At 48.0% G+C, this 19210-nt stretch overlaps 1 protein-coding gene across 3 annotated transcripts in view; it reads left to right on the top strand.

Annotated features, from left to right (window-relative positions):
- Positions 1-460: 460 nt before the first annotated feature.
- Positions 461-19210, top strand: part of St8sia5 (ST8 alpha-N-acetyl-neuraminide alpha-2,8-sialyltransferase 5) — a 66487-nt gene continuing 47737 nt past the window's right edge. For 2 of the 3 annotated variants that reach the window (XM_076837299.2, XM_076837302.2), the window contains exons 1-2: positions 461-527; positions 920-1811. In XM_076837299.2, the coding sequence (XP_076693414.2) occupies positions 1681-1811 (131 nt within the window). In that variant the 5' untranslated portion in view covers positions 461-527; positions 920-1680. Of the gene's footprint in view, positions 528-828; positions 1812-19210 lie in introns of those variants that run through there. The other variant, XM_076837301.2, reaches the window with a different exon arrangement.

Here is a 19210-nt window from a genome sequence, read left to right on the forward strand (position 1 = left end):
GAGGATGCAGGAATTACTCTAATGATGGGCCCTCCACATGTCTAGGTTGTTCCTTTAACTGACTAAAAAGCCTACCTGTGACCTCCTGGATAAATACCTGAACTCTTCCTAGACAGCACAGGGTCCACTTCCACCTTGTAAATTTACACAAATTCCAAATTACTGGTGGAACCCTATAAGAGTTCATGAGCATTTACCGTGTATTCCTGGGTCTTTCCAGCTCAAAAAGAAAACTACTAAATGTCACTAAAAAAAACCTACTAAATGTGTGGGAGTCTGAGTACTTCCCACCAAAGTTCTTTTTCTCTCTGAGGTTTGAGTTTTATTCAAGTTCCAAGTAGAATTCCCGGCCTGACTCCAGAATCTCCCCATGTCTGTGGGTCCACCAAAGGGGCTCCCTAGAATCATCCTGACTGGGATTGGTGATGAACGCGGCCGGCACGTGACCAGGGACTGCGGTGTCCAGATAGCAGGGCGGTCGCCTGGCGTGCTGGGTCAGGAGCATGGCTGGGGGTACACTTTTCGAGGTAAGCATTTCTGCAGAGGTAGGAAGTTCACATTTTATTTCTGTGATTATTTTCCCCCCTGCTTATACTCTGAAGCATTCCGTGCTTCCGGACATAGTGGCTTACAAAGCTTTTGGGGACCATAGCCCCCGAAGGCAGCCGGTTGCCTGACCTTAGGTTTACCCGTGGTTAAGGATAAGACAAGGTCTCAGTGTCTTGGTGACAACAGGGTCTTTGAAGAACCCCAGGAACTGAAGTTGGGGAGGAGGAAGAGGCCTGCAGCAGAAGCGGGCTGCCCTGTCGGACGCCGGGGGCGCGGGCGGGCAGCCCCACAGGCCATTAGCATGCAGGAGCCGCGCGCGCCGTCCTTGAAGGGCTGCCCGGCTGACCTTGCTCCGCTTTCTCCCGAGCAGTCTCCAGGAGCGTGCGAGGACGCGTTCACGGCGGTGACTCAGTGCCCTGCGCGCCGCATGCAAATGATCCTCTCCAGCAAGCCCAGCTCCGCAGCCTCGGCTTCCCCATTCTGCCCTCTTTTTAATTCTACGATTCCAACTCGGCGTTTTCCGCTCCATCCCCTCCCCCTCTCCACGGCCCGCCTGTCATTAGTCTGACTCCAGGAGTGTTTTGGTTCCCATTCCCATCCCCAGAACTGAAGGCCAACCTTTGCGCTTCCTCGCTTAGGGCCGCGGGATCAGACGTGGCCATCCTAGGTGAGCCCCAAGCTCTGGGCGACCGCGATCTGAGCCCAGCCGGAGGGGGCGGTAAACCGTGCGCTGGAGCGCACGGGGGGACTGTGCCCAGCCGGATCCCCATTGGCCATCACCTCAGCGGGAGGGGCCGCCCTCGGCTCGGGGCACCTGCCGTCGCCCCTCCGTGGGGAAATCAGCAGCTGCCGGGCACCCGCTCCCGGAGGTAAAAGACAGCGGAGGGAAGGCCTGGGGCTGCGGCCGAGCTTCTCGCGGGCGGCCGTGTCCTGTTGCCTCTGCGGCGCCGGAGACATTCAGATGCCCCCTGCTCGGGCTGCTCCAGCCGGAAACTTTGCCCTGCGAAGTCCTCCGCCCTCCTGACCACGCTGTGAGACGCCGGTTCGGCCGCGCGCCGCCGGGGTCTCAGAACCCAGAGCGTGATTGCCGGACCTCCCTGCACCCCGCGCCCGCGGCGCCCCGCGACCAGGATGCGCTACGCAGACCCCTCCGCCAACCGGGATTTGTTGGGGAACCGAACTTTGCTCTTCATCTTCATCTGCGCCTTCGCCTTGGTGACCTTGCTGCAGCAGATCCTGTATGGCAGGAACTACATCAAGAGGTAAGAAAGTCCGAGACACGGGGTGGGATGCACGAGGCTCACGGGCGAGCCCCCAGGTGGCTGATGCTGTGGTCTCAGCATCCCCGGGGCGAGTGACCCAGGGATCTGCACCTAGTCCCAGGCACCGCTGATTTAGGCTTGGGTCATGGCGCTGCGAAGCGCATCTCAGCGGCCAGAAGAGCGCCTGCTCAGCGCTGGGTGTGTGTGTGTGTGTGTGTGTGTGTGTTTAGGGGGAGCCCGAGGGGGGGGGCTACAACTTTATTCCGCTGTTAAAAAATGGGGTGCAGTTTGGAATTCTAAGCAGCTAAACTGGCAATAAATCCTTTAGAATGCCCGAAGCGGCGGCGGGGATCAGATCCGGGCGTTCCCCAAACCTACAGTTCCGTGGCCATTTGATTGGAGTCCGAAGGGAAAGGGCTTAAAGTCAGGTAGAATTTTTTTTTTTTTTTTTTTTTCCAACCTGGTGAGTTCTGAATTTTTTGTACGGGCTGCTGAGGCTTAAAAAGCGTATTTTCTCCCCCAGGAGTATCGAACTAGGTAGGGGTGTTAGTGGACTGTGGCGATGCACAGGGGTAGTGAATTCTTACAATTCCATAGCCACTGGTTCTGTGAAACTCCCAGCCTGATCCCTTCTGAAGGAGAAAATTCTCTCCCATCCTTAGGGCCAAAGGTCGGAAAAGATGGACTTTCCCCATCCTACCCCCATCCTTGGGTTTAACTCCACAAAGAGAAAGGGCAGTAGGAGGTGTTGCTCAGAAACACCCCATTCTGTGTGGGGACAGCCCCATTCCTTGTGGGAAAGATAACACCAAAATGCCAGCTGCCTCCCTCTGTGGCTCCATTGACTTAGAGGAAACGCTGCTGCGGTTCTCTGCCCTGGGGGGCTGGGGGAGGTTGGGGGAGGGTTGTCCTAGAATGCTCCTATACCAGAACCTCTGGTGGTGGGAAGCCCCTTCCCCTTTCTGCTGATGGTTCATCCTCCTCTGTCTCCTGTGTCTCTCTGCTCTCACCACTCTACCCCCAAACAGATAGGAAACAAAATGTCTCTCTGGCATCCCATCTTCTTGAAACTTCCAAATAATGGAATGGTTTTGTTTTTTCTTTCCACACTTTGGGGCCTACAACAGTCATTTGTGCTCTCAATTGTGGCTGTGCATGAGGATGGGAGGGCTAAGGTTGCTGCTGGTGGTCTCACTCCCAGTGGGAAAACTAGGCAGTCAGGCTATTTCCCCTCTTTGTAACTACTCCTAGAACTGAGGAGTCTGTGGTGACTTCTCCCAAACCTTTGTTTCCAGCTAGTCACTGCTGCCATCCCAGAGAGGCTTCTTCCCTGGGGGCAGCAGCTCATGTGCTCTTCTCTGTGGCCCCCATGGCTTTAAAGAACATTTTCAGAGTTTCCTGGCTTGTTGGATCTGACAGGGCCTGCCTCCTATTTTGGTTCCTGTTATACCCTGAGATGACACCATGCACCAACAGCTGGGTCCCTGAGTCAGCTGCCTGGGACCCTGCAGGCCCTTTGCTGCTGTCTTGGTACTTTCTCTTCAGTAGGGCAACTCTGGGTTCCTGCCCCCTACTGGTACCTCAGTGGAATTGCTGGGGCTGCTGTGATTCCTTCTGCTTGGTCAATAGGGCCAAGTATCAGTACCAGGGCAAATGCCAACTGAATTACCTGCTTGCTATGGCAGGCCCTGCCTGATCTTGGGTGGATGGGCCGGTTGCCCAGAGCCCAGAAGGTACTCCAGTTGCTTCCCATCCAATCTTCCAGAGACCCTGACCCTCTACATTGCACGATGCCACCTTGCAGGCCTCACTCCTGAGACTCAGTTTAATCCAGCCAAGCAAGCACAATGTCTATGTGCTCTGATCCTTGGAAGGGAGTCCTGGGGACAGTAGAGAAGGAGATAGATGATGCCGTGCTGGTGCTCACGGGCTTTGAAGTCTATTTGGGGAAACATAGTAGCACAAATGAGATAGGAAGTAAATGAGAAGAGAGAGCCTAGTGGACTGGAATACTTGAAAGACTGCCTAGAGGAGGCGCAACTTGAGTGGGTCTTGAAGGAAGGGTTTGATAAGGGGGCGGGTGGGGGGCAAGCATATCTAGAACTAAAGAGCAGGAATAGAGGTGCAGAGATGCAGGTGTGGTGTATCCCCTCATCTCTCCCACACCTGACCCTACCTGCACCCCTGTACTTGCTCTATCCCTGGTTAGTCTGTCAGTGAGCTCCCAGGACCAGTAGCTAGACTGTGGCTGCCACATGAGTTGCATCCATAGCACTTGCTTACCTATCTAGTTTTCTGTGTGCACCATCATTGTAATGAGCTGGCTTATGTGAACATGAGTGTGTCTCCTGTTGGAAACATCCCATCAGTGTTCCCCAAGCAGAGGCCAGCACTGAGACCACCTGGAGGGCCATTGAGATGCAAATTCCTGGGTTTCTGGAGCAGATAACCATGGCCTCTTTAGCAGGTTCCCGCGGAGACCTGTAGCAAACTTCTCCTGCTCCATACCAGGGATTCTAGATTGTGGGCAATTCTTAATGGGCAGAGGCATTTTTTTAGATTGTCACATGTGAGAGAGGAGAGTGCTACTGGCATCCTGTGGGAAGAAGCCAGAGGCACTACAAACATCCTCCATGTGGGTCTGTCCCCCAAACAAAGAATTATCCAGATTCAAATGTCAGTAGTGCCAAGGTTGAGAAACCCTGCTTTCCACCGGAAGCTCCATAAGGTGGGGATTCAGTGTCTTCTTCCCAGCTTTGAGCTCCACACGTGTGTGTAGCAAGTAAGCCCTCAATAAATATGGATGATGGATAAATGATTGAGATGGGGAGGAGTGTGTGTGTGCACGTGTGGACAGAAGAGACATATTGAAGAGATGGATCCAGTGGTGTACAGGGGAATGTAGGGAAGAAGCAAGCAGCTGTACCAGTGGTCAGTGGCTTTAGTGAAGTGCTTTGAAGACCAAGAAGGAGAGCTTGACTTGGTTCATTAGGCCATAGGGAGCCATGTATGATCCTTGAACAAGGTGGTGTCATAATAAAAGCCACAAAGATGGAAGCTTATCTGGGCTTTTTACAGGAAGGGGTAGAGAGGGAAGGAGGCTGGAAAGTATTATTAAAACACCATGTCAAGAAAGAAGTCAATTTGGTACAAGGATTGAGTCCACGTTAGCATATGGGGTTTCCTGAAGGCTGGCATTCTTCACTTCTCCACTGAACTGGTGTCATACCACCTCACAAAGACCTCAGAGGCACAGAGATGGCAGGGTTGGTGGAGTGATTTAGGAACAGATTGCTGCAGAAGGAAGTGGGGGATGTAAGTCAATGTGCATTTATTTCCTTGGACCTTTGTCCTCTCCTGGGCTTCAGAGAGACTCACCGTGAACAGTCGTGACCTGGGGGATCATCTTGGTCTGGAAGTGAGAAAGATGGGGGTTGTGGATGGTATCTTGGAGGAAAAGGTATGGAACAAAGCCGTGAAGTTTGCCCTTGATGCTCTTGGCTTCCTTGTCCTTGCTTGATTGAAGAAATACTTAATGAAGACTTACTTATGCTGAGCACCAGCCCAGGAGCTTAGGATACAGTGTGCACTGAGACAGACACGGTCCTTGGTCCCTGGTTTGTGGGGTGGGGTTTGATAAGCTATTGAGAGGACAGAAAGGTTTGAAAGTGGAATGTGAAGCAACCTGGAGGAGTGAACCAGAGGAGGGAGCCGAAGTGAATCAGTGTGCTTCATGGTTCACAGAAGCCTTTGAAGGAGGTCTTGAAGAGAAATGGTCCACAGGCTTAGGTGGTGATGGTAAGAAGTGGATGAATCCCAGTTTAAGCAGGAATTGAAGAGAACAAGGAAAACCTGAGTGTTCTGCATAACAAAGTTAGGACTGTGTTGGTGGGGCAGGTAAAGCAGGCAGGGCCAGGTTACGAAGGACCAGTAGGTCTGTGGGAAAAGAGGCATGTCCGGAGGAAAGAGAATTGCAAGTCTGGGTCTGAATCTGCTCAAACACTGGAAGCCTGGCCACGTGGAGCCCTTTAGAAATGGGCTCAGAGCTGCAGGTAGGAAAGACCCAGCTAGCAGTGTAAACTGTGGAGTTGCCAACCATCAAAATCAGTGTTTTCCGAACTTTCATGATTGTAATGCACAGTTGTAGGAAATACTTGGCCTTATTTACAAGAAGTGTGCTCTATTATTTTTTATTCTACTTCATTAAAAAACTTCTACTTTATTTAAAAAGTGCAATGGAATATTATTCAGTCTTTAAAAAAAAGAAAATTTGGATACAGGTTTCAAGATGGATGAACCTCTAGGACACTATGCTTAGTGAAATAAATCAGGCACAAAGGGTGCCATAGTGAAATTAATCAGGCACATGGTGCCATTTCACTTATGTGAAGTAGCTAGAATTGTCAGATTCATAGAGATGGAAAGCAGAAGGGTGGTATCTCCATACCACCCTTGGTGGTTGCACCAATTTGCAGTCCCACCAGCAATGTATGAGTGTGCCTTTCCCCCCATATTCTCAAAAGCGTTTATTGTTACTTGTAATTCACTGAATTCCTTTAACAACATGGAATAGATTCTAGTACCATGCTCATTTTGTAGATGGGAAAACTAAGGCACAGGAAGGTTAAGTAATTTGTTTAAGGTTACATAGTTATAACCAGAGGTATTTTCATTATCTTTAATTTCAAGTTTTTTTCAATTTCTGTCTTGATTTATTTTTTACCTATAAATTTAGAAACATTTATAGGTCAAAAATTTCCAGGTACTTTGTGTTTTTTATTTCTTTTGTGATTTTATTAACTCAAAGCTATTACAATAAGATAATGATGCTGATTTGCCTTTTTCAACATTTGTATGTCTTTTATTTTGTCTCTTGCTACCAATACATAGTTACATTGTTTTTCTTTTTTCCTTTTTTGGTACTAGGGATTGAACTCAGGGGCACTCAACCACTGAGTCTCATCCCCAGCCTTATTTTGTATTGAGTTGCTGAGTTGCTTAGAGCCTCACTTTTGCTGAGAATGGCTTTGAACTTTCCATCCTCCTGTCTCACCCTCCTGAGCCACTAGGATTACAGGCATGCATCACCACGCCCAGCCATAGTTTCAATTTTTATATTGAGTGTGACAATCTTTGTTTTTTTTTTTTTTTTACCTAAAAATTTATATATTTAGATTTTTTTTATGATTATTGTTAAGTAAGGATTTATTTCTCATATTTTTATGTTTTTTAAATATATCTTGCTTTTTCTCTCTTTTTGCCTTTGGATTGCTTGCATTTTCCTGACTTTAGGAGGAGGTTTTTATTGCAATCCTCCACGTTGGGTAGGCCCTGTAGCCCTTGCAATGGAAACACAAATCTCTAGCAATGGCTGATGTCACTAGGGCAGCGTCTGACTTTAACACTCTACTACTTCTTTCCTTGCCAGATTATTCATCCATTTGAGAAGACATTTTAAAGATGTTTTTAATTGTTGTTTTAGTGTTTTGTAGTGGGAGGATGTCGCACATTTAGTTCCCTAGAAAGCAGATTCTGAGCCAGAGTTTAGAATGCAAAATGCTTATTAAAAGAAGTGCTCTTGAGATCAATACCTGAGAAAGGGGTAGGAAAGACTGCAATTGGGAGAGCTTGAATGGCAGTATAGTCCCAGAGAAATCCTCAGCCAGCCCCAGAGGCAGCCCTGGAGATGGGATGGTCCTTCAGATGCACCCAGAGTTGGGGTGAAGGATCAGACCTTTATACCCCTGTGTTGACCAGTCACTGGGTAAGGGGCAAGGGGGTTCTTCTCTTCTGAGGCAGCTCCAAGAGGGGGCTCAGCTCATGGCATCCCTGGCAGGCAAGGAAGAAATCCTTCACCCCTGCAGTGGGTGTGGGGCACATCACAGCACCTGCTACAGAGGGCTCCTTATTCTGTCATTTTGTCTAAAATGGAAACCCTTGAATGTCTGTGTTCCCCACCCCACCCCAAATAAAAATCTCACCCCCTTGGTCGGCCTGGGTCAGAAGCCCACCCTGAAGTGGAGCATTTCCTCACACAAGGGTCTTTTACACCCACGACGTCTGTCCTTACTCTGTGCTTTTACGGGTGCTGTGTCTGTCCCTGCTGTTCCTTCCTGGCTGCCTTTCAGTCCAGATCCTTCCCCTTTCCATTCCCAGCCCACAGTGTTCTTGCCCTCCTCTGAATTCCTAGCACCTGTACTGGCTGCACTTGGCACGCTCTGCTTAGTACTGTCCTTTTGCTATGTGATGGCACAGTGGACAGCATTTGGGCTGGGCCTGTTTTCTCCTACTCCTAGGACAGAGGACAATCCTATGCTCTGTCTGCCCCGCCAGCTCTCCTCCTCCTGCACCCTGAGGGTGCAGACCTGGCCTGTCTGCATGTGGCTGGTGCAGGCCTGAGACTTGAGGATTTGAAACTGGGTCAAGGAAAAGGACAGCCTGACTTTGGGCCACCTTCATGTGTATATTTGAAGGCTCTCATCTCAGAGCCAGCTCTCCCCACACCCAGGGGACAAAGCCTGCTGTTCTGCTGTCCTGAGAAATAGGCAGAGCCCCAGGAGATTGGACCATGGGGAAGGGGAGTTAGGGGCTCTATCCATCCAGAGTGTGGCTCTGATGGGGAGGGCACCCTAGGAAGGAGAAGGGAGTGGACGACAGCCCGGGCTGTGAGCTGTGCTGCTAGCTTCATAGTCTTGCTGCCCAGGGCAGGTTGCTGGGGAAGAGAGTGACCTTCCTAAGGGACCCTGGAGCAAACCTTAGGGAAGCCCCGCTCGCGGTTGTCAACCCACTTGATGAACCTGAGACTTGAAGGCCTCCTTAAATGTCACATCCTTGCCCTTGCTGGGCACCCTCTAGGCCTACCCTGACCTACTCTGCCCCACCCTGCACTAGGGGAGGGATGATAGTTTCCTGTCCTTTTCCCAGTGACCCTCAGGGGCACAGTGATCCCCTCTCACTTCTGGATTTTTTTTTTTCTTTAGTACCAGGGAGTGAACTCAGGGGCACTTGACCACTGGGTCACATCCCCAGCCCTATTTTGTATTTTATTTAGAGATGGGGGTCTCACTGAGTTGCTTAGTGCCTTTTCTGTTGCTGAGGCTGGCTTTGAACTCAAGATCCTCCTGCCTCAGCCTCCAGAGCTGCTGTTACAGGTATGCTGGGATTACAGGTATGTGCCACTGAGCCTGGCTAGTTCTGTATTTTATTTTAATTTTTCAAAAAAAATATTTTTTAGTTGTCAATGGACATTTATTTTAGTTATTTATGTGCAGTGCTGGGAATCGAACCCAGTACCTCATTCATGCTAGGCAAGCGCTTTACTATTGGCCTACAACCCCAGCCCTAGTTCTTCATTTTTTTTTTTTTTTAAATAGTTCTTCATTTTTTGACACTTGTTCTTTTCAGGAAAATTTTGCCTCTTTAGAGGATTTAGTTTCTCTTTGACTTACCTAAGTCCCATTTGCTTCTCATCTTAATACTTTCCCAATTTAGCTCTTAGCCTTACCCATGATTCTAGGGACTATTTACAGGTGAAGAATTCATCAGGTAATAATATTAGGGTTCAGGGGTCAGGCTGTAACCTAAGCAGATAATTCTAAGGATTATTTCATTATTTTATATATATATGACAGCAGAATGCATTGCAACTCTTATTACTCACATAGAGCTAATTTTTCATATCTCTGGTTGTATACAAAATATATTCACACCAATTCATGTCTTCATACATGTACTTTGGATAATAATTATCACCATATTCCACCATCATTTCTAACCCCATGCCCCCTCCCTTCCCCTCCAACCCCTCTGCCCTATCTAGAGTTCATCTATTCCTCCCATGCTCCCTCTTCCTATCCCACTATGAATCAGCCTCCTTATATCAGAGAAAACATTCAGGATTTGGTTTTTTGGGATTGGCTAACTTCACTTAGCATTATCTTCTCTAATTCCATCCATTTACCTGCAAATGCCACGATTTTATTCTCTTATTGCTGAGTAAAATTCCATTGTGTGTATATGCCACATATTTTTTTAATCCATTCATCCACTGAGGGGCATCTAGGTTGGCTCCACAGTTTAGCTATTGTGAATTGTGCTGCTATAAACATTGATGTTGCTGTGTCCCTGTAGTACGCTGTTTTTAAGTCCTTTGGATATAGACCAAGGAGAGAGAGAAGGATTATTTCATTTAATCCTCACCATAGACCTGTTAAATAGATTCATTTAATTCCTTATTTAATATTCAAGGGGAGAGGACAAATAACTCATAAGGGCCATATAGTTTGGAAGACTCTAAGACATAAAAGATGTTTTTTTTTATTCATCCTTGAATTCTCAGGACCTAGCACAGTACCTGAAATTCACTGTTGAGTGAATGGATATAAACAAAAGGAATCCCAAAGCTTTTCCCCAACAACTGACAGACACTCATCAGACACCTGCTCAGCTTTGTGGCAGGAGGGGGAGGGTGCCGCTGAAGAACTGTTAGGAGAGGTGCCTGCCTTGAGGCACTTACAGAGCACCTAGAGGGACAAAAGGAAAAATCAGGTCAGATGACATGAACAAGCTCACTGTGACACTGTGACGTGGAATAGACTATACATCATGCAGTTTTCAGAGGAGACAGCGACCAGGGTGTTGACAGTAGCCAGGTGGAACCTGATGGAGGCTTTGGAGAATTGGTGAGTTTCAGGGACTGGATTTGGGGAGAATCTGGAGGACAGATGGAGGTGTTGAGGCTGGAGGAGCAGGTGAAGGAAGGTATGAAATGTTTTAAATTCTCTTTTTAGACCCCAGTGTTTGGTGTGGCCAACAGATGGCCTTTCTGGTCTCGGTTTTGTCCTATGCAGTTTGAGTGGGTAGGCAAGATGGCTGCTCTCTCCTCTAGGTATGATGATGTGGGTCACAGGGGCTGTTCCTTCAGGAGAATGGCTTGGGTAGGGCTTTGCCAGCTCCCTCAGGGAGGAACCCAGAGCCTCTAGACTGGGGGCGTGGGTGGAAATAAGGCAGGTAAGCCAGGAGATGAGTGTGGAATTCCATGCATGGGAAGTGCTGGGGGTTATTGGGAGAATCGCATGCACTTGTGTTCACTGCAGCCTGGGATCAGATGTCACCTGTAGTGCTCGCGCCTTCTCTGGGCAAAGGAAAGCCAAGCATCGTTTCCCTCACTCGTCCAGCAGGCCAGCTGCCATTCTTCCCGCAGCTCAAAGCAGCAATGCTTCTCAGGGTCATTGTTGTTATTTCCTAGAAGTAACCCCCCTGCCATCCCCAAGAAGGCTAAAAGGGACCAAGAATCCCTGCCCTCCCCCACCATCATCTTTTCTTTCTACATGTCGGGCTGAGTTGCTGTCCTCCTTCCTGTTCTTCCTGCCGGCAGTGCCTGCAGAGTCAACATTTCTTTTTTTTCTTTTTCTTTTTTTAGAGAGAGAGAGAATTTTTTATTATTTATTTTTTTTAGTTTTCGGCGGACACAACATCTTTGTTTGTATGTGGTGCTGAGGATCGAACCCGGGCCGCCCGCATGCCAGGCAAGCGCGCTACCGCTTGAGCCACATCCCCAGCCCCAGAGTCAACATTTCTGTACCTCTGACCTCCCCCTGGAGTCCTTCAGCTGGTGGGGCACTGTGCTGTAAGCCACCGTCAGCCCCTCTTGCTTCAGGCTGATGAGCTGCCTCATTCATTCAGTTCCGCAGCAAGTCCAAACTGAGCCCTCTTTATGTACCAGCCTTGCCCTGTCCAGTACCAGAGCCACTTGCCTCATGTGGCCACTTGCCTCGTATGGCTGCTGAGTTCTGGAAACATGCCAAGTCTGAATTGGGATGTGCTGGCTGTAAGTATAAAATACGCACTGGATTTCAAAGATGGAACACACACATTAAAAGTTGTAATAGATCTCATTTTAAAATTATTTACAAGTGGAAATGATAGCACTTTGGTATATTAGATAAAATAAAATAAAATGTATTATTAAAACTAATTTTACTTTTTTTTTTTTTTGGTGCTAGGGATTAAACCCAGGGGTGCTTAACCACCTAGCCCCATTCCCAGCCCTTTTTACTTTTTATTGTGTGAGAGAGTCTCACTAAGTTGCTTAGGGCCTCACTAAGCTGATGAGGCTGACTTTGAACTCAGATCCTCCTGCCTTAGTCTCCTGAGTCGCTGGGATTATACCACCATGCACCACCATGCTTGGCTCTTTTTACTTTTTAAATTCCTTTGGGGAATTATAGTTTCACATACAGCTCTCAGAAATAACAGAGAGAACCTGAATACCCTAATTTCCCTCAAAGGTACAACGTCACAACCAGGAAATTAGCTTTGCCACAATCCATCAACCTTCTTTGGACTTTGCTGGGTTTACGTGCACTTATTTGTATATTGTATGTATTCCTTTTATAAAATTTTATTACGTGTGTTTTAACTTTCTTATGAGGAGGCTACCAGACAGTTTTAAATTACATATGTGGATCCTGATATATTTCAATTGGATGGTGCTGTCTAGACCCTGGCTTCCAAAATGGACCAAACAGGCTGCTCTTAAGGAGCTCCTAGGGGGCAGGCGTCCAATACCCATGGAAAGTTGACAGACTGCCTCATGAATAAGTTATAAGCCATGTATGTATAATGTATCAAAATATACTCTACAGTCATGTGTATCTAAAAAGAACAAATAAAAAATGAAAAAAAAAAGTTGACAATCTTTTCTTGGGTTCTAGGTGTAAAGCGGGTGACACAGTCTCTTGTTCAGTGCTGCTGGTGTTGGGGGACTGGGAGGCCCCTCTGACCTGACCTAGGGCCACAGAGGAGCCTGGTAATTCACCTGCTTTGCTGGAAATAGTGTGGGGGCTCTAGTCCTGCCCACTCAGCTCCCTCCTCCTTGATCCCATCCTCTACCCCTGCCCTCTCCTCCTCTGCAGAGACCTGAAGGGTGCATGGGTCCTTCACCTGGCCAAGTTGGGAACCACTGAATAAGGCTGAGGATTTTAGGGAGTCTGGGGAAAGAAGACTAAGATTTTGGCATGGAGGATTGGAAGAGCTACTTTAGGTGTATTAGTTTGCAAGGACTGCTGTAACGAGCACCACAGATTAGAAGGTTTACACAACAGGAAGTCACTGTCTCACAGTTCTGGAGGCTGGATGTCCAAGATCATGACACCCGCAGGATTGGTTCTGTCTGAGGCTCTGATAGGGAATCAGTTCAGTGTCTCTTCTCTCCTTTTGATGGTTTGCTGGTAACCATTTTGCTCTTTGCCTGGTACATCTCTGCCTACAGTTTTACATGCCATTCTCCCTTTGCATGTATCTGTGTCCAAATTTTCCCATTTATGAGAACCCCAGACAAATTGGCTTATAGGTCCTACCTATGACCTCATCCTACTTAACTGAGCATATCTGCAAGGACTTTATTTCCAAATAAGGTCAAATTCACAGGTGCTTGGGGAAGGACTTCAACTTATCAGTTCTGGGGGAGGGGAGGGGGGACACAATTCAACCCAGCAGAGGAACTAGCTGCAAAGGCCAGCATGAGGAATGAAAGGGTTGAAGTTCAGTTGGACTGGGTTCCACAGGCTTGGAGAGAATGTGGGCACTGATCTCACACACTTATCTATGCGCCGTGTGCGCACGCACACACACACACACACACACACACAACCCAGGGCGTGTAACAAGATGAGAAAGCAGTGCTCCTGGAAGCTCTGACAAAGATAGCAGTTAGAATGATGTGGACCCTCCCCTTTGTCCACATCACTCTGCAGCCTCAGGGAGGGTGGGATCTGTACTCTGCTGTTTGTTGTCTGAATCTAAAGGAGAGTTGGGAGGCTGCTGGTGCTTCCCCCTGTCCCCACTCCTCAACCTGTTGCCTCCTGTGGGCAGCCCCTCCTTGAAATAAAAATTGAGTATATATTTAACAAAGAGTAGCTGGAAGGGTTGTGACATCATTGGAAGGTCCAGATGCCCACGTGTATGAGTCTGACTGGGAAATGAGCTTGGGAGATGAGCAGGGAGGGGAGTGGGTAGGAAGTGAAGGTCTGGAAGGCTGTGACAGTGGCAGGAGCATCTTGAGGTTGGCCCAGGTTTATCCCATCACAGTTCTGAGGCTGATATGGCACCTAGTCCCAGAGCTTGCCTGCAGCTTGTTCTATTTCTCTCTGGACCTTTCTTGGCAGAGTGGCCCCCATGTGCATCCTTTTCCCCACCATGCTTTGGCACCGTGAGTATTTGCATCACCCCAGAGGGCCCTGCAGAACCACAGGGCTTTAGAATCCAGGATGCCTACCTGCTCATTAGAATCTGGGGCCCAGGGCTGGGAGCTGGGGTCTCAGGCAGGCCACCCCCTGCAGTTCACAGAGCCCTTGTCTGCTCTGGTGCCTGCTGCTCACCCTGCCAGTCTTCTCCTTCCCCTCTGATGGTGGACAGCATGGGGGACCAGCCTGGGGTCATCCACCCTGCAACATTTTTCCTTTTACCCCAGATGAAATGTCTCCTGGCAAACCTGGAGAGTAAAATCACTTCCCTTTCCCCTGATGTTCTTCAAGGGAGGCATTACTGCTGGAGCTTCACAGGGAAGTCATGAGCCCGTAGTCAGTGAGGAGCAGGACAGCAAGGAAGGGGAATCTGGTAGCTACACCGCTAATCCCCCTGGAGAGGTATACAGCTGATGGCTGGCAGCACTTCCACCTTATTCTGGGTGGAGAGGCCCTTGGACTCCTCCTCTGGACCTGGGGGGATATGGACAGCAAAAGGAGGGAGACCTGACCCTCACAGACTCCAGGTAGCTGTGCTGAATTCCCTACTTCCCAGAGGATGAAACTGGCCCACCTCTATCGGGAGCAGCAAATGAATTATGGGTCTTGAATTGCCCAGAGACAGAGGGAATATCTCTTTTGGGAATTTCTCAGTGAGAAGGTGCTGATCAAAGATTGCCCAGTTGCTATGGTGATGCCCTGTTCAAAGGGGTATTCTGTTCCAGCCACAGGATTTATCAGTTCATGACCCAAGATTCAAATGCCCACTGCCCCTGGGGGGGTGGGTAGAGAATTATGGGTGCAAACTGTTAACTGTAATTGGGTTGTTCATATCTTTGACCTTGGTTCTGTTTGTTTTAGGGTAACTTTCTCACAATAAATCCCTTTGATGTTAAAGCTTATTTAATAAAGGTGCTGAGCTTGCTCGTGGTCAGTCTTCCTCCATTGGAGGTTGGCGGAAGCACCAGGCCCTGTCTTTTTCACTATGTTTGTGTCTGTTTGTGTTTTCTCAATCCCCTCACTGCCCAGTTTGGAAACCTGGAACCTGAATAAATGGCCATGCAGGACACGGCACACCACTTCAGAGAAGGCTGTGAGGGAGCACAGACAGGTGGCATTGCTTCCATGAAGTGTCCCTTTACCCTCTGTCACCTGCCTCTGGCTCCTCAGCCCAACAGAAGCCTCAGGCCCTGAGCTTCAGACCTTTGCAGATGCTAGTCTTCTCAGCATCCTTCCCCTGAGGTCACCTCACCACCTTCTGGTCCCGTTCAAGTGACCCCTTTGGGGAGAGGCCTCCCTCACACCCTGTGTGGAAGAGCATCTCACCTACCCCAAGCTCCTCATCCTCCTTTTCTCCCTTTATTTTTCCCCACAGCACATTTCCCCCTCAGGCACAGCACACATTTTGTCGCCTGCTAGTTTATTGTCATTGTATCTTTCTCCCTGTCGTACAAGGGAAGCTCCATTGGGTCTGGGCCTCTGTTGGTTTGTGCACTGTTGAGCCTTGGCATCCAGCCTAGTGAGGTTGTTCAATAATTATGGAATAATATACTAAAATAAATATATGTAATAAACAAAAAATAGAGTGGGATGGGTAAAGGAAAGGTGCCTTCCGCCACCTGTGAGGTTCAGGGCCAGTGATGATGAATAATAGAAGAGTGCCTGTCCATTTTATTTCACGAGCGTGGTGTGGTGTGTGAGAAATGGCTCCTTTAAAGATTTTTATTTAATTAAAAAGCATGACCAGATCTTCTCCACCAGTTGGTAGGAAGTTGTAATGGCTGAGGCGCCTTCCCTCCACCCTAGGGTCCGGTAGGCCTGGGAGGTCTTCTGTGGAATGGGACATTTGAGTGACCCCCTGGGCCATGCTGGTCTCAGCTGATCTGCCTCCTACTTTCTGGAGGCTTCTGGAGCCCTGGCCCAGCCTCTGGAGGTGCCCCTAGCAGCTGTGTTTCTGAGGCCTGCTCTCCCTTCTGAAGGGTATGGAGAGAGGACCCCAAACCACTATTGTGGGCCTCTCTGTCTCAAGGTATCTCCCCTGGGCATGGTCCCACCACTTCCTCTCTACCCCTCTCCAGACCCAAAATTACCCGCCTTCTGCTTCCCTCCAGAACAGTCTAGCACAATTTCTTCAGTGAGCGTTGAAGCCTTTCAGCCCCCACAACCCAGATGGCCCTAAAGTGAGAAGATAAAAAAGGCAAGCTATCTTCCTGGTGTGGGGGAGGGAAGATACCAATGAATAATTTAATAGATTCTCCTCCCATGAAAGTTAAGTGAAAGTTAAGTACTGGTGTTTGTGAATGATTTTCCTCTTATTATTATTATTTTTTTTTTCAAACAGAACCTACTCAAGGTTATCCTTGTACTAATAGTGAGTTCAGCATTTGCATTCTTATTATATGCTGTCAAATGGGAGGGAAAGAGGTGGTTTCAGGCAGGGGTCCAGAATGACATTTACCTGGGCTTCCAGAGTGGGCAGCTGTCGCAATGGTGAGCAAATCTGTCATGCATGAGGTCAAAAGGCAGAGGGTTGCTGATCCTGCACCCCAACAGGGGAAGACCCCAAGGTATGGTGTGCAGCTGACTCCTGGGACAGAGTCTAGAACTTTGGTGATTGAAGAACTGAACTGAGAGGGCTCCTGAGTTCCTGGCCTCCCTTGGCCACTAGTTGTCTGGGCACTAACTTTCTACTCTGTGTCCCTGTTTCCTCAGCTGTGGGGGTGATGCACACTCTGTCTTCCTCATGGAATAGGGCAAGATGATGTCAGTTAGGAGCTGCCAGTGGGAGGTCCCCAGCCTCCAGCACCGCATACTTGGTCTGCACAGTGTTTCAAGTTTGAATTAATTGACAGCTTTTAACAATTGGAAAATTAAAAATAAAAGTCTGGCTTCCCGGCATCCCATGGAAAACGGAAGGAATTGGTGCCGGGAGGCCTGTCTTCCCATGTATTGGGCAGGGCGTGGGTTCTCTCGTTCTGGATGCCTTTGTTTCATTTGTTCTCTGTCTGCCCCCATTCCCCCCTCTTGAATTGGCTCCCTGGTGGACGTGAAGCACTGTGGGAACATAAGGCATCAATGTCTAGATATGATCTTGTTGGATATTTTAGCTGGGGTGGGCTAGGCTCTAAAAGGTCCAAGGAAGGTATTAAGATAGGAAAGTCAGGGCTGGGGATGTGGCTCAAGCGGTAGCGCGCTCGCCTGGCGTGCGTGTGGCCCGGGTTTGATCCTCAGCACCACATACAAACAAAGATGTTGTGTCCGCCGAAAACTAAAAAATAAATATTAAAATTCTCTCTCTCTCTCTTAAAAAAAAAAAAAATAGGAAAGTCAGGGTATCATGGGACCATCCCTACCTTTAGGGATTACTGTCATAGAATAAGAGTGTCCCTCTCAAGGCCAGGATGGAGTCCCCCAGGACAGTAATGGCACCTGTTTCTTGAGTGACCCACTGGCTTGAGACCAAGTTGACTCCAGGAAAAGAAGTGGGTTTGGCTTTGTTCTTGGTTGGGACTTGGATTGGGAAAGCCTTTCAGATCAGCTGCTGTAGTCACTTATGGCTGATGGTCCTTGGGGTCCCTGCCCTCCATCTGGGACAGGGCTCTCCTGATGGCAAGAGAGGGAAAACAGGGACATGGGCTGGGTGATTCTCCCAGTGGGTCACTGGCTCCCTAGGGGCTTAAATGACAGTGGTAAGGAGAAAGGCATGAAATCTCTGGAACATCTTCACCTGTAAAGTTTTTCCGTGAGGGGGAAAGAAAAACACTGCCCCTACTTTATTATTATCTTTTTTTTTTTTCGTGGGTGTTAATATCAGCTATCCATCATCATTGCCATCTACCTGTTTAGGCAGCACCTAAAGCATCACGAAGGATTTTTTTGGTAGGGAAAGAAAATATTATTATAATTGAAGAAGCATCAAATCAGAATGTGGTTCTCACAGGCAACCTGCTAAGAGATAATAGAGAAAGAAATCCCACCCTTTTTTACAGCCACCCAGATACAACCTATTTTCTACACCTTCTCAAGATAAACAGCTAGTCCTCACGCAGTTGACAGCACCGTTTGTCACACGATGTTCAACCTCACTTTACCTGGTCCTGTAGTTTGAATGTTGAATATTCCACAGAGTCATGTGTTGACAGCTTGATCCCAGCCTGTAGCACTGTTGGGAGATGGTGGAACCTTTAAGGGGTGGGGCCTAGTGGAAGGAAGTTAGATCATTGGGGATGTGCCCTTGAAGGGAGATTGGGACTCCAGCCCTTCCTAGCTCACTTTTTATTTCCTGACCACCATGAGGTGAGCAGTCCCCTTCCTCCTGATGTTCCTGCCATCATAGGCCCAAAGCAACAGGATCAAGTCATTGTGGGCTGGACCCTCTGAAACCATGAATCAAAATAAACTTTTTCCCTTACTAGGTTGAGAGCCTCAGGTATTTTTGTCACAGTGATGGAAAACTGACTTACCAGGACAGTAATGGCACCTGTTTCTAAATACCTAAGGCGGGTAGTTACAGGGGTGGGGGAGTGGGGGTGGGTGGGTTATGACCATCTGTTGGCTCATTGGCTTTGTTATTAGAGGAGAGCGAATTTCTCAAATCTTCCTGACAGGAGGTAGCTTTGCAACTTGGAGCAAGGTACACATTAAAGTTATGATCCTTCCCTACCCCTGAGACTGGGAGATGGGGGTGCTTCCTTGATTTTTACATTTCAAGGAGATGGATTCCAGGTCTTCAAGAAAGATGTCCCTGGGTCACAAAGCTGACCAAAGGCCTATCACGTTTGAAAGTGATTTATATCCATTTCAAAGAGAAGAGAAAGGTGGTGCAAGTTTTCTAAAGTAATACAGTAAGAAAAAGAATGCAAGTAGACTTTTATACCTTTTGTCTTTTTTTGAGAAAGTGCAAGGATACTTTGTGGAAGATTTGCTTTGTGCCTACATTCAGCTTGTGCAGTTTTCTAGGATTCTTATTTTGTTTTTTGCCATCCTTTTTTAAGGATTATTATTTTTATTACAATTACTTACTGTATTATTTTAAGTTTATTATGTTGTTATAACTTTTTAATGTTATTACAGAAAGAACACATGTTCAATGTTAGGTCAGAAAAGCATCAAGAAGCAGAAAAAAAGTCTCAAAAATCCCACTACTCAGAGACA

Source organism: Callospermophilus lateralis, chromosome 17 (assembly GCF_048772815.1).
Source record: "Callospermophilus lateralis isolate mCalLat2 chromosome 17, mCalLat2.hap1, whole genome shotgun sequence".
NCBI lineage: Eukaryota > Metazoa > Chordata > Mammalia > Rodentia > Sciuridae > Callospermophilus > Callospermophilus lateralis.